General features: G+C 38.8%; 1 protein-coding gene across 1 annotated transcript; it reads right to left on the reverse strand.

The window, feature by feature from the left end:
* Positions 1–267: 267 nt before the first annotated feature.
* Positions 268–2747, reverse strand: LOC140172619 (uncharacterized). The gene is made up of 4 exons (XM_072195756.1): positions 2715–2747; positions 1573–1649; positions 1127–1268; positions 268–651 (listed from the first exon to the last, which is right to left on the reverse strand). Exons 1-4 carry the CDS (start codon positions 2745–2747, stop codon positions 268–270), a joined length of 636 nt encoding a protein of 211 aa, XP_072051857.1.
* Positions 2748–13825: the final 11078 nt, after the last annotated feature.

Below are 13825 nucleotides of genomic sequence, written 5' to 3' on the forward strand. Positions count from 1 at the left end.
ATTTTCTTCCCTTTGAATTTGGAAGTTGCGGTGGAGAGCGGCACAGCAAAACGTTGTTGTTATGTAAGTCACCGTGTGTAAACCCTGCACTGTGTAGCTTGGCGAGTCCACTAGCGACGTCACTTGCAATAGCCAACCATTCTGATGTCAACAGTTGAGGGGTCAAGGTGCTTAGGGCGTCAAAAATTGAGATTGATGTAAGTGTGCTCTTATCACCAACAAATTCAAGAATGATCGCCGGTGAAGTATTGTGGTCAATGAAGCCAATCAGTTCGGGAAAGGCAATGCAGTGATCCAATTTCCGCAGAATTTCGGCTTCCCGATCAGTATGGATCTAGGCTCCGTTGGATTGAGTCGCTTGACGGCAACTGGGTCATGGCAGGATCGCAGCTTATTTAAGGTGGCTATACTGCTTGATCCATGGCCAAGAAGAAACGTGTTACCAGTTGGCTCCAGGTCACTATCTCTGTAGATGGCGACCTGCTTGGGTAGTTGCAGTGGAGCTGATGGCGTGTCTATGACTATGGACTCTGCGGCGGGCTCTGTGAGTAACTCGATGATTTTTTCTGATCTTCCCGATGGAGGCACGGGATCAAATTTGCATGATGCTGATGAACATGATGAAATGTCTTCAATAGGTTCCTGAACATGCTGAAAGATACAATTGGTCGTCAGTGATACACTGTTACTCATCCAATCAACCGCCTTGTATGTCAATACCAGTGGCGGCGCCAGGATTTTCTTGGGGGGGGGGGGGGGTGCAAATGCCTCCTTGCCCCCGTAGCGCCGCCACTGGTCATTACGAAACTTCATTTAAGCCTAATAATCATGTAGGCCAAATTAATTCTGCAGTTAAAAGCTGCCATCTTTCATCTGGCTTCTTATACGGAGTTTAAAGTGCATGGGCATCTAACTTCAACTTTTAAGTTTGTTGGAGATTAACACGATATGTTCTGCAGATTTGATAGTAAAGAGTGTTTTCCGTCCCCGGGATGAACATGGTAAACCGCTTTGCAAATAGTAAAGAGCATTCTCCATCCTTTTCAAGTATTATAGGTTTTGTTTTATTCAAATATTTGTCTTGTCATAAAATTACTGTGTATTTCAAAGAGTGTACGTTGCCTACCTGTGACTGTGTTCCAGAGCCAGAGACTTTCCAATACGAGTCTTCCGTGTTGCATTCATACATACAGGGTTCTCTGCCAGGTTGCTGGTCCTCATCTTGACGAACCATACAGCACAATGACCGCAGAACATCCAGCAGAGTTCTGAATCGGAAAAATTAACAGATATGATGAAATCACACATTACTGAAATAAAAGGCGATTTTCTTGAGCGGAATTTTATTTTAGGCCTTTCATTTAATTTTTAGAGGTTTTTTTCTTTTTTGAAACAGTTGATAAAATTTAACAGGATTCACGTTTACCATTTAAAGTCCATTTTAACAAACTTTTGATTTGGTCGGCTGAAATTCAAACATAATAATGATTATCACGTAATTTTGAAATGTTATCATTCAGTGTTTTGCATCTCGTAAACCCGGAAACTCTTCCATTTTGTCCTAACACTAACCTTCTAATCCCACCAGGTCTTCGTGATCTGGGTAGGCCTTCGTGTCTCACATCAGGTGGTTTCGTAATTGAGAACGACTGGAACAGTGGAAGAAATAACGCACATAAAACCAATGAGTCAAATGTTTGATAAACAATCATGCATGACACATTGTCTATGTTGTGAAAGTATTTTGTCACGGTGAAAGAAGGGTCCTGATAACTCTGAACAAATTAAACGGGGTTTCCCCTGCCTGTGCACACCAGTAAATAGGAATCTCCTATATCCTTTTTGAAAAGTCACAGTGTTTGAAACGAGGAAACGTGCAAGAAGACTGAATATAATAGATTAGGAAAGGCTTAAAAAGAAACCATTAGGCCCTGATTCATATTTAATCCTAATTTAGGCCTGGGAAATATATTGTCTGTGAAAAATGAGCAGGATCCGACCTTTTATGAAGATTTGGCTAAGCTTTTAAAATGTGTTACATTTCAGAAACACCAAGCTATTTGTGAGTCGCCGTAAAGCTGTATTTTATATAGGGCGATCTAATGGGCAATTTCCTGAAAAATAAACCACTGGACTCCGTATGATTTCTCTGGACTGGATGTCTTCAGCTGACCTTCAACTTGCAGAAAGAGTAAGTTTTGAAGAGCTGAGTCGCTCTGAAGTCAAAAAAATGACGTTTTCCCGGACCCTGTTTGTACAGAAAGTCTATGGAGGCTTTTTACTGGTGTGCACCCTGCATGATCTTATAAAACGAAGTTGGGACGAACTTGGGTCTGGTTATGTCTTAAGAAAGAAAGAGTGTCTTTTACAATTGATTTTGGAAACACGATCTAGGAACAAAATGTATAATGAAAGTATATGTTTATGAACTTAGAAAGCGTTTTAATTTAACAAACGTCTTATGTATTTGGCTATGAAAACTTTAATATGCCAAGCCCTACACACGTAGGCCTATTTCATCCTACGTCCAAATTTTATTTTGACCATCTTTTGTGGTCAAAAAGTGTAAAATATTTGTTGTAAAAGTTGCAAAAATGACCGCGTAGACGACATTGTGTTTCAATACTGCAGGACCCCGTAAACAAAACAAATGAAAGAATTGAAAATCAACAAAATGTATAGGCCTATCACAAGGAACAACAAAATGTACTTACCGAAGTTCGATTCTTTCGCTTCAAGACGCCCATTTTGGACAAAATTTATACTAAATATTTAATAAAATTACTTAAGAAAATCAGGTATACGACGTGCATAAGTACGAGCGTGAATAAAATGACTTTGATTGTCTTGTGTTTATGTTTCTTGGTAGCTCAAGTAACGTAGACGCATTGGTTTCCCAGTCAAACGCGTGCGCACATAGTCTAATGCGCGTCGTCTCTTGCGTGTTACGCTCTATTACGCGTGTTACTACGCATGGCTTACGCATGTAGGAGGGGAGTTTAAAAATGGGGTATTTAGAGGGGGCATCGTATTTCTCATACCTTTGAAGTCTCATTCCCTCTCGCCTCCAAAAAGTTTCAGTGAAAAGGTTTTTTCAGGTAAAAAAAGAGGAAAAGTACATTTTTAATTGAAGAAACGTCATAGATCAAGGAGGAGTATGGAATTCTAAAAAAGCAAACACGAGGAGAGATGCCAAAAGTTGCCCTAAATTTTCTGAATTCCTCCCTCGTAAGCATGGTAAGAAGGCCTATAGTGACTAGTGCCGTCGCCATGAGGCGCGCTGACAGTGCATTTTTTGCTAACATTTAATCGCCCTGATACATAATTTGTTTCCCAAAACACCAAAAAAAACTTTTTTGATTAAAAACGCATCTTCAATATAAACTTTTCAATTGATGGTCGGCTTTTCATCCCAGCTACATAGGCCTACTTTAAGTATATATCATTAGATTTATAAAGTTTACTTCGAAGACTGTTAAATATCAAAATGTGTCTGATATGCTCTCAGGTTCCACCAAAATATTGTGCAAAGGTGGGTGACCAACCCCTTGATAACATTATAAACTAGATTTTGCGGTTCTCGGGTTGCTTTTGAGCATAATGAATAAAACAACACAGAAATGTTTCACAAATTTAGAAAACGTCGGTTAGGAAAGTTTGTTTTGATTTTGTTTTCTTTGTTTGTTTGTTTGTTTATTTGTTTGTTTTTCCGCTATCTACTCAAGATAGTATTTATTTGTAAAATAAAAGAAATTGAGAAAGGTTGAATATATTTTGTTAGGCCTATCTACTGATGATAGGATTTTTAAACCTAATGAAATAATACAAAAAAAAGAAGGACATCATAAGACTTAGCATGAGACGAATCAGAAAGATCATTTGGTATATCTTTTTACATTTCATGTTTGTTTGTTTGTCTGTCTGTTTGTTTGTTTTTTATCTACTCATGATACCATTTACAGTGTAATTTGCAAATCACCCGTTGCGACATGCATCATCTTCTGTGAACACGCGCGAGCCCACTTACGGCCTGCATCATTTACGATCTGCATCATTTTCTCGGAACTCGCGCGCAAACGGCTATCTTCTGAAGATACCGTAGCATTGCGGGCCTAATAAAACAACAGAAAATATTCAACAAATGATGTTTTTGTTTGTTTGTTTTTTCCGTTATCTACTCAAGATAGTTTTTTTTAATAAAATACAAAGAAAGTTAAGTAAGTAAGAAAGGTTGATAATATTTTGTTATTTACTGATGATACCATGTGGAACCGTATGAATTAAAAAAAAATCATAGAAGTCAGAAATTTCATTTGGTATATTTTTGTTGTTTGTTTGTTTGTTTGTTTGTTATCTACTCAAGGTAACATTTACGGTGTGATTTGCAATTCATTATAGGCCCTTTGCGACATCACGCATCATCTGCTGTTGAAAAAACGCGCTCAAAGCCTGCTTACGGCCTGCATCATCTTCTTGGAACTCGCAAACGGCTTTATATACAACACAGAAAATATTTCACAAATTTATATTTAGAAAACGTCTGTTAGGAAAGTTTGTTTTGATGTTTATTGTTTGTTTGTTTATTTGTTTGCTTGTTAGTTTTTCCGCTTTTTACTCAAGATAGTATTTATTTGTAAAATACAAAGAAATTGAGAAAGGTTGAATATATTTTGTTAAGGCCTTTCTACTGATGATAGCATTTACAAACCTAATGAAATAATACAAAAAAAAAGAAGGAAATCATAAGACTTGCATGAGGCGAGTCAGAAAGATCATTTGGTATATATTTTTATATTTCATGTTTGTCTGTCTGTCTGTCTGTTTGTTTGTTTTTTTATCTACTAAAGATACCATTTACGGTACGATTTTCAAATCACCCGTTGCGACATGCATCATCTTCTGTGAACACGCGCGAGCCCACTTACGGCCTGCATCATTTACGATCTGCATCATTTTCTTGGAACACGTGCGCAAACGGCTATCTTCTGAAGATAGCATTGCGGGCCTAATAAAACAACAGAAAATATTTCACACATTTCGAAAACATCTGTTAGGATAGTTTGTTTTTGATGTTTTTTGTTTGTTTGTTTTTTCCCTTATGATCTACTCAAGATAGTATTTTTTAATACAAAGAAAGTAGGTAAGAAAGGTTGACAATATTTTGTTATCTACTGATGATACCCTTTGGAACCGTATGAACTTTTTTTTTTAAATCATAGATAAATAAATCAGATATTTCATTTGATATATTTTTTTTTGTTACTACATGTTTGTTGTTTGTTTGCTCGTTTGTTTGTTATCTACTCAAGGTAGAATTTACGGTGTGATTTGCAATTATTGTAGGCCCTTTGCGACATCACACATCATCGGCACAGAGAAGCGGCCGTGCGGATAGGTTAGGAGACTTACGACCTGCATCATTTACGGCTAGTATTGATGGGGTATTGATAACTTACTAGCAATGCTATCTACTGCTGCTTAAGGTATATTAATGACTTTCTAAGCATGCATGCTTTCTACTGCTGATGGGGGTATTGATGACTTCATAGCAATCCTATCTGCTGCTGACGGGGATATTGATGACTTACTAGCAAAGCTATCTACTGCTGATGAGGGCGTTGATGACTTACTAGCAATGCTATCTACTGCTGATGAGGGCGTTGATGACTTACTAGCAATGCTATCTACTGCTGATGAGGGCATTGATGACTTACTAGCAATCTTATCTACTGCTGACGGGGTATTGGCGACTTACTAGCAACGATATTTACTGCTGATGGGGCATTAGTAATGCTATCTACTGCTGATGGGATTATGAATAACTTACTAGCAATGCTATCTACTGCTATCATAGCTAGTAAGTCATCAATACCCCGTCAGCAGTAGATAGCATTGCTATACTCATGATCAGCTCGTAAAGTCATTAATGCACCCATCAGCAGTAGACAGCATTGCTATATATGTCATCAGTATCCCCATCAGCAGTAGGCCCTATAGATAGCATTGCTAGTAGCATACACAGGCTGTATCAATTAAAATCACATTCAGTCAATAACTTCTAATCGATCGGTTTTCATGATCATTGGAAATACAATTGGAACGTTGGATCCTCATGATTTGAAAAGACCAGAATTTCATTCTGGTATATTACAACAAGTTCGAAAGAATCTACAATGACAACTTGAAGATCTGTTATTTTGCTTTATTTTAAGCAATTTTTAACTCAAGATTAGAAGAATATTATACGTTTATGGTTTATAAATAGGTCACAAAATGTTACGTCAGAACTGTTGCCCCTCCCCTCCCATGCCCCCAATGCCCCTCCCCGATTTTGATTTTGGTACCGTAATTAAAATATCCCACTTTTATGCGTCACCCTTATTTCATTGTCTTTATTTACATTATGGTGGCACATGCATATCACTGTCGTGTTTGACAGCTCTTCCTCCATGATCGCCCCGTCCTCGCCTCCCATGCATCCACCCAACCCAGGTACTGATAGCCGAATGGCCCACCGCCACGGAACCACGGTTTTTCATCATGCAAATTTCTTTTTTGCTGGTATCGCTTTGCGAAAAAATGACAGCTCGGTGGCAACTACTGATACTTGTTTCCTCTGACTAGGATCTTTATCCATACATCCTTTGACCAGAGCCCGTAGGATGTCAATCTTGCGAAAATACCCAACTAAAATATCGGGTATGGGGCAAAACGGATACCATAACGAAGGCGTAGGTGTCAGTAGCCTCGGTTTGACCGGTTATTGTCTTCGATCAATTCTGGCGCTTTGAAAGGTAAGCACTCTCTATATACAGCCTTGTCCTGGTCAGATAATTGTAACGGAGCTGTAGGCGAATCCAATGGCTCTAGGCCGGATCCCAGGTCAATTATCTTGGCCTGCCATTTTCTTCCTTTGAACTTATGGAAGTTTGCACCCAGGGTGCCGTTTTCAAGCAGTTTCAGTTTTATTTACCAATTGAATCTTGTTACAAACGGTTATGTGGAGGATCAAGGTGTAAACCCTGCCACCCTGTAGCTTGGCGAGTCCACTAGCGACGTCACTTGCAATAGCCAACCATTCTGATGTCAACAGTTGAGGGGTCATGGTGCTTAGGGCGTCAAAAATTGAGATTGAAGTCACGTGAATGCTCAACATGATCTATATCACCAACAAATTCAACTCAGAATGATCGCATTTAATGGTGTTACAGTTGAATATTGAGATCAATGAAGTCAATGCAAGATCTGGGAAAGGTCATACAATTCAGCTGACCTGGTTCCGATTTAATGGAAGGTATTACTCTTCTTAAAATAATCAGTGAAAATATTTGGGAGTAAACTTCTTTTGAATCATATGGATTTCTAGGCTCCGTTGATTGAGTCGCTTGACGTGTATTTAATCTCTTAAACAAAGGTTGTGTGTGTGCAAGGTAATGGCAGGATCGCAAGCTTTGAGATAAGGTGGCTAGGCCCTACAATATTGATCCATGGCCTAGAGAAACGTGTTACCAGTTGGCTCCAGGTATGTGTTTAAGACGATCTCTGAATATTTCGAAACAATATTTGTAATATAAGTGTTATGTTGATGCATGTTAGAGAATCATCAAGAATTATCCAGTGAGAGACCCTTGAGATAGATTTGTTTTCAATATTGATTGAAATAGTGTCAGGATACATAATACGTGTGATATTTTCTATTAAGGGAAAGTTTGTTTACTTTAAGCCATGTGAAATTTTTGCTGAGTTCAATATTAGCTGAATGTATAAGGTGATGGAGGCACGGGTGTCATCAGCATAAATGACAAATGATGCTGATGTCATTTATAATGAATGAATAATAATGTCTGTGAGCCCTGTGGAACTCCACAACTTTTTCAAATGAATTGAGTTACGATGATTAAAGAGGATCTATCAGTAAGGTAACTCCTCATCGAAGGCATTCCCAACCGATGAAGTTTGATGAACAGAATATCATGGTTAACCGTGTCGAATGCCTTGAGAGGCCAGGAAGATACAATTGGGCGTGATTTTTGTTTGAGACGTTAACAATTTTCCAATCAACTTCCATGATGGCCATAGGAACGTTAGCGCCAAATTTTCTTGGGGGTAGATTAAATGCCTAAAATTGTACCCTCGTAGACCGACGCCACTGGTCATTACTGAAATTGGTCATTTAAGCCTAATAATCACCATCTGTAGGCCAAATTAATTTGCAGTGGGGAAAAAGCTGCCATCTTTCATCTGGGGGCGATTTACTGCTTTATAACGGAGTTTAATCAGTGCATGGGCATCTAACTTCAACTTTTAAGTTTGTTGGAGATTAACACGATATGTTCTGCAGATTTGATAGTAAAGACCCAATATTAACAAAATATGAATTGAAATGATCTGCAATTCGTCCCCCGAAGTTGAAACGTTATTGATGTTAAACATAGTTGGAAGACCGCTTTGCAAATAGAATTTAAAATATTCCATGTTCGTTTCGAGTTATTCTCTCATCCTTTTCAAGTATTATAGGTTTTGTTTTGTTAAGATTCAAATATTTGTCTTGTCATAAAATTACTGTGTATTTCAAAGAGTGTACGTTGCCTACCTGTGACTGTGTTCCAGAGCCAGAGACTTTCCAATACTGATCTTCCGAATGTTGCATTCATCATACAGGGTTTTTGCTGGTATCGCTTTGCGAAAAATGACAGCTCGGTGGCAACTACTGATACTTGTTTCCTCTGACTAGGATCTTTATCCCATCCTTTGACCAGAGCCCGTAGGATGTCAATCTTGCAAAAATACCCAACATCATACATGAGATACCCGAAGGCGTAGGTGTCAGTAGCCTCGGTTTGACCGGTTATTCCTTCGATCAATTCTGGCGCTTTGAAAGGTAAGCTCTCTCTATATACAGCCTTGTCCTGGTCAGATAATTGTAACGGAGCTGTAGGCGAATCCAATGGCTCTGCGGATCCCAGGTCAATTATCTTGGCCGGATTTTTTTCCCTTTGAATTTGGAAGTTGCGGTGGAGAGCGGCACAGCAAAACGTTGTTGTTATTCGTGTGTAAACCCTGCACTTTAGCTTGGCGAGTCCACTAGCGACGTCACTTGCAATAGCCAACCATTCTGATGTCAACAGTTGAGGGGTCAAGGTTTAGGGCGTCAAAAATTGAGATTAAAGTGCTCTTATCACCAACAAATTCAAGAATGATCGCCGGTGAAGTATTGTGGTCGGATGAAGCCAATCAGTTCGGGAAAGGCAATGCAGTGATCCAATTTCCGCAGAATTTCGGCTTTTGATCAGTATGGATCTAGGCTCCGTTGGATTGAGTCGCTTGACGGCAACTGGGTCTATGGCAGGATCCAGCTTATTTAAGGTGGCTTCTGCTTGATCTGGGTGGCCAAGAAGAAACGTGTTACCAGTTGGCTCCAGGTCATATCTCTGTAGATGGCGGCTTGGTTTGCAGTGGAGCTGATGGCGAACGATGACTATGGACTGTGAGTAACTCGATGATTTTTCTGATCTTCCCGATGGAGGCACGGGATCAAACATGATGCAATGATGAAATGTTTCAAAACTGAACATGCTGAAAGATACAATTGGTCGTCAGTGATACACTGTTACTCATCCAATCAACCGCCTTGTATGTCAATACCAGTGGCGGCGCCAGGATTTTCTTCGGGGGGTGAAAGCCTCCTTGCCCCCGTAGCGCCGCCACTGGTCATTACGAAACTTCCTAATAATCATGTAGGCCAAATTAAACTGCAGTTTGCCATCTTTCATCTGGCTTCTTATACGGAGTTTAAAGTGCATGGGAATCTAACTTCAACTTTTAAGTTTGTTGAGATTAACACGATATGTTCTGCAGATTTGATAGTAAAGAGTGTTTTCCGTCCCCGGGAAACATGGTAAACCGCTTTGCAAATAGTAAAAGCATTTCCATCCTTTTGTATTATAGGTTTTGTTTTATTATTTGTCTTGTCATAAAATTACTGTGTATTTCAAAGAGTGTACGTTGCCTACCTGTGACTGTGTTCCAGAGCCAGGACTTTCCAATACGAGTTCGTGTTATTTTAAGGGTTCTCTGCCAGGTTGCTGGTCCTCATCTTGACGAACCATACAGCACAATGACCGCAGAACATCCAGCAGAGATCTGAATCGGAAAAATTAACAGATATGATGAAATCACACATTACTGAAATAAAAGGCGATTTTCTTGAGCGGAATTTTATTTTAGGCCTTTCATTTAAATTTTAGAGGTTTTTTTCTTTTTTGAAACAGTTGATAAAATTTAACAGGATTCGTTTACCATTTAAAGTCCTTTAACAAATTTTGATTTGGGGCGAAATTCATAATAATGATTATCACGTAATTTTGAAAATAATCCGTAAACCCGGAAACTTTTCCATTTTGTCCTAACACTAACCTTCTAATTCAGGTCTTCTTGATCTGGGTGTCTTCAGCTGACCTTCATCAGGTGGCAGTAATTGAGAAGTTTTGAAGAGCTGAGTCGCTCATAAAGTCAAAAAATGTTTTTCATGGACATTGTCCTGTTTGTACAGAAAGTCTAAGAAGAGGTCCTGATAACTGGGTGCACCCTGCATGATCTTATAAAACGAAGTTGGGACGAACTTGGGTCTGGTTATGTCTTAAGAAAGAAAGAGTGTCTTTTACAATTGATTTTGGAAACACGATCTAGGAACAAAATGTATAATGAAAGTATATGTTTATGAACTTAGAAAGCGTTTTAATTTAACAAACGTCTTATGTATTTGGCTATGAAAACTTTAATATGCCAAGCCCTACACACGTAGGCCTATTTCATCCTACGTCCAAATTTTATTTTGACCATCTTTTGTGGTCAAAAAGTGTAAAATATTTGTTGTAAAAGTTGCAAAAATGACCGCGTAGACGACATTGTGTTTCAATACTGCAGGACCCCGTAAACAAAACAAATGAAAGAATTGAAAATCAACCAAATGTATAGGCCTATCACAAGGAACAACAAAATGTACTTACCGAAGTTCGATTCTTTCGCTTCAAGACGCCCATTTTGGACAAAATTTATACTAAATATTTAATAAAATTACTTAAGAAAATCAGGTATACGACGTGCATAAGTACGAGCGTAAATAAAATGACTTTGATTGTCTTGTGTTTATGTTTCTTGGTAGCTCAAGTAACGTAGACGCATTGGTTTCCCAGTCAAACGCGTGCGCACATAGTCTAATGCGCGTCAGCTCCTGCGTGTTACGCGCAATACGCGAGTTACGGGGGCATGTTTGTCTGGGGGCACACCACCATTACGCTTCCCATTGAAATACGTGCAAAAAAGCCTCTCGGAAATCTCTTTTAATTATTTCCCTGCAATAGATAGAGCAATGAAACTAGGGATAATCCTCAAGCTTTAATATATTTTCTTTTGCACATAGATCGCAAATGTCAGTTTTTTGCAAATTTCACATTTTTACCCCATCCCGTGATTTCAAAGCTGTTGAAAGCTCAATTCTTGGGATTTTACATCGATACATGATATGCACGATTAGTCCGCCAGAACACATTTAAAATAATTTTTTCTGCACGTACCCGGTAATTTCATCAAAACCGTTTCAGCTTTAGAATGTCATCAAACAAACGTATCTCAGACACATTATTTGCTGAAAAAAAGCTCAATTTCTACGTTTTATGAGGACTATTTTGCGGGTTACACATTTGGCCGCGGAATCTTATGGTGGTGTGCTCCCTTACTAGGAATGGCTTACGCATGTAGGAGGGGAATTTAAAAATGGGGTATTTAGAGGGGGTACCGTATTTCTCGTACCATTGAAGTCTCATGCCCTTTCGCCTCCAAAAATTTCAGTGATAAGGTTTTTTCAGGTAAAAAAGAGGAAAAGTACATTTTTGATTGAAGAAACTTCATAAATCAAGGAGGAGTAGGCCTATGGAATTCTACAAAAGCAAACACGAGGAGAGATGCCTAAAAGTTACCCTAAATTTTCTGAATTCCTCCCTCGTAAGCATGCCAGAAGGAAACATCTGTTGATGTTTTTTGTTTGTTTTTTCCGCTATCTACTCAAGATAGTATTTTTTGTATATAAAATATAATGAAAGTAAGTAAGAAAGGTTGACAATATTTTGTTATCTACTGATGATACCATTTGGAACCGAATGAACTAATTTTTTTCAATCATAGAAGTCAGAAACTTCATTTGGTATTTTTTTTTTGTTACTACATGTTTCTTGTTTGTTTGTTTGCTTGTTTGTTTGTTATCTACTCAAGGTAGAATTTACGGTGTGATTTGCAAATCATTATAGGCCCTTTGCAAACATCACGCATCATCTGCTGTCAAAAAAAACGCGCTCAAAGCCTACTTACGGCCTGCATCATTTTCTTTCACCCTTGACTGCTCATATTCATAAGTATCAGACTTGAGTCCTCTTTATCAGGGAAAGTCTGTGTAGCTCAGTGGTAGAGCGCTCGCCCGACAAGCGAGAGGTCTGGGGTTTAAGTCCCCGCACAGGCAGGTATGTCCGGAGTTTTTACTCTGGTATATCTGCCAATGCATGTTATGTTTCCATTTATAAATTCATGTTTAAATGTGCTAGTGGCGATCTAGTATAATAATAAATTCATCTTTAAATTCGTGTATTGCATGGAAATGGTAAAGATATACCCCTGGAAGACATTGCTGATGGGTACATAAATGACTTACGGTACTAATCTACTACTGATGGGGGTATTGATAACTTACTAGCAATGCTTCCTATACAATTGCTTTTGGGTATATTAATGACTTTCTGCAATGGATGGGGACATTGATGACTTACTAGCTATGCTATCTAATGCTGATGGGGGTAGGCCTATTGATGATCTACTGATGATGAGAGCATTGATGACCTACTAGTAACGATATCTACTACATGCTGATAGGTACATTTATGACTTATACTAGCATGCTATCTACTACTGATGAGAGCATTGATGACGTACTAGCAATGCTATCTACTGCTGATGAGGGCATTGATGACTTACTAGCAATCCTATCTACTGCTACGGGGTATTGGTGACTATCTACTGCTGATGGGGCATTAGTAATGCTATCTACTGCTGATGGGAGTATTAATAACTTACTAGCAATGCTATCTACTGCTATCATAGTAAGTCATCAATGCCCCTTCAGCAGTAGATAGCATTACTATACTCATGATCAGCTAGTAAAGTCATTAATGCACCCATCAGCAGTAGACAGCATTGCTAGTATGTCATCAGTATCCCCATCAGCAGTAGGCCCTAGTAGATAACATTGCTAGTAGCATACACAGGCTGTATCAATTAAAATCACATTCAGTCAATAACTTCTAATCGATCGGTTTTCATGATCATTGGAAATACAATTGCAACGTTGGATCCTCATGATTTGAAAAGACCAGAATTTCATTCTGGTATATTAGGCCTACAACAAGTTCGAAAGAATCTACAATGACAACTTGAAGATCTGTTATTTTGCTTTATTTTAAGCAATTTTTAACTCAAGATTAGAAGAATATTATACGTTTATGGTTTATAAATAGGTCACAAAATGTTACGTCAGAACTGTTGCCCCTCCCCCTCCCATGCCCCCAATGCCCCTCCCCGATTTTGATTTTGGTACCGTAATTAAAATATCCCACTTTTATGCGTCACCCTTATTTCATTGTCTTTATTTACATTATGGTGGCACATGCATATCACTGTCGTGTTTGACAGCTCTTCCTCCATGATCGCCCCGTCCTCGCCTCCCATGCATCCACCCAACCCAGGTACTGATAGCCGAATGGCCCACCGCCACACGGTT

This window comes from Amphiura filiformis, chromosome 16 (genome assembly GCF_039555335.1).
Source record: "Amphiura filiformis chromosome 16, Afil_fr2py, whole genome shotgun sequence".
Taxonomy (NCBI): Eukaryota; Metazoa; Echinodermata; class Ophiuroidea; order Amphilepidida; family Amphiuridae; genus Amphiura; species Amphiura filiformis.

What these genes read in the sequence shown, in the direction of transcription:
- LOC140172619 (XM_072195756.1), bottom strand. Translation starts at nt 2,747, where the DNA reads ATGGGCGTCTTGAAGCGAAAGAATCGAACTTCG. An exon ending in AGACCTGGTGGGATTAGAAG is followed by an intron (nt 1,269 to 1,572) that starts GTTAGTGTTAGG and finishes TTTCCGATTCAG; the next exon opens with AACTCTGCTGGATGTTCTGC. An exon ending in GCTCTGGAACACAGTCACAG is followed by an intron (nt 652 to 1,126) that starts GTAGGCAACGTA and finishes TGTATCTTTCAG; the next exon opens with CATGTTCAGGAACCTATTGA.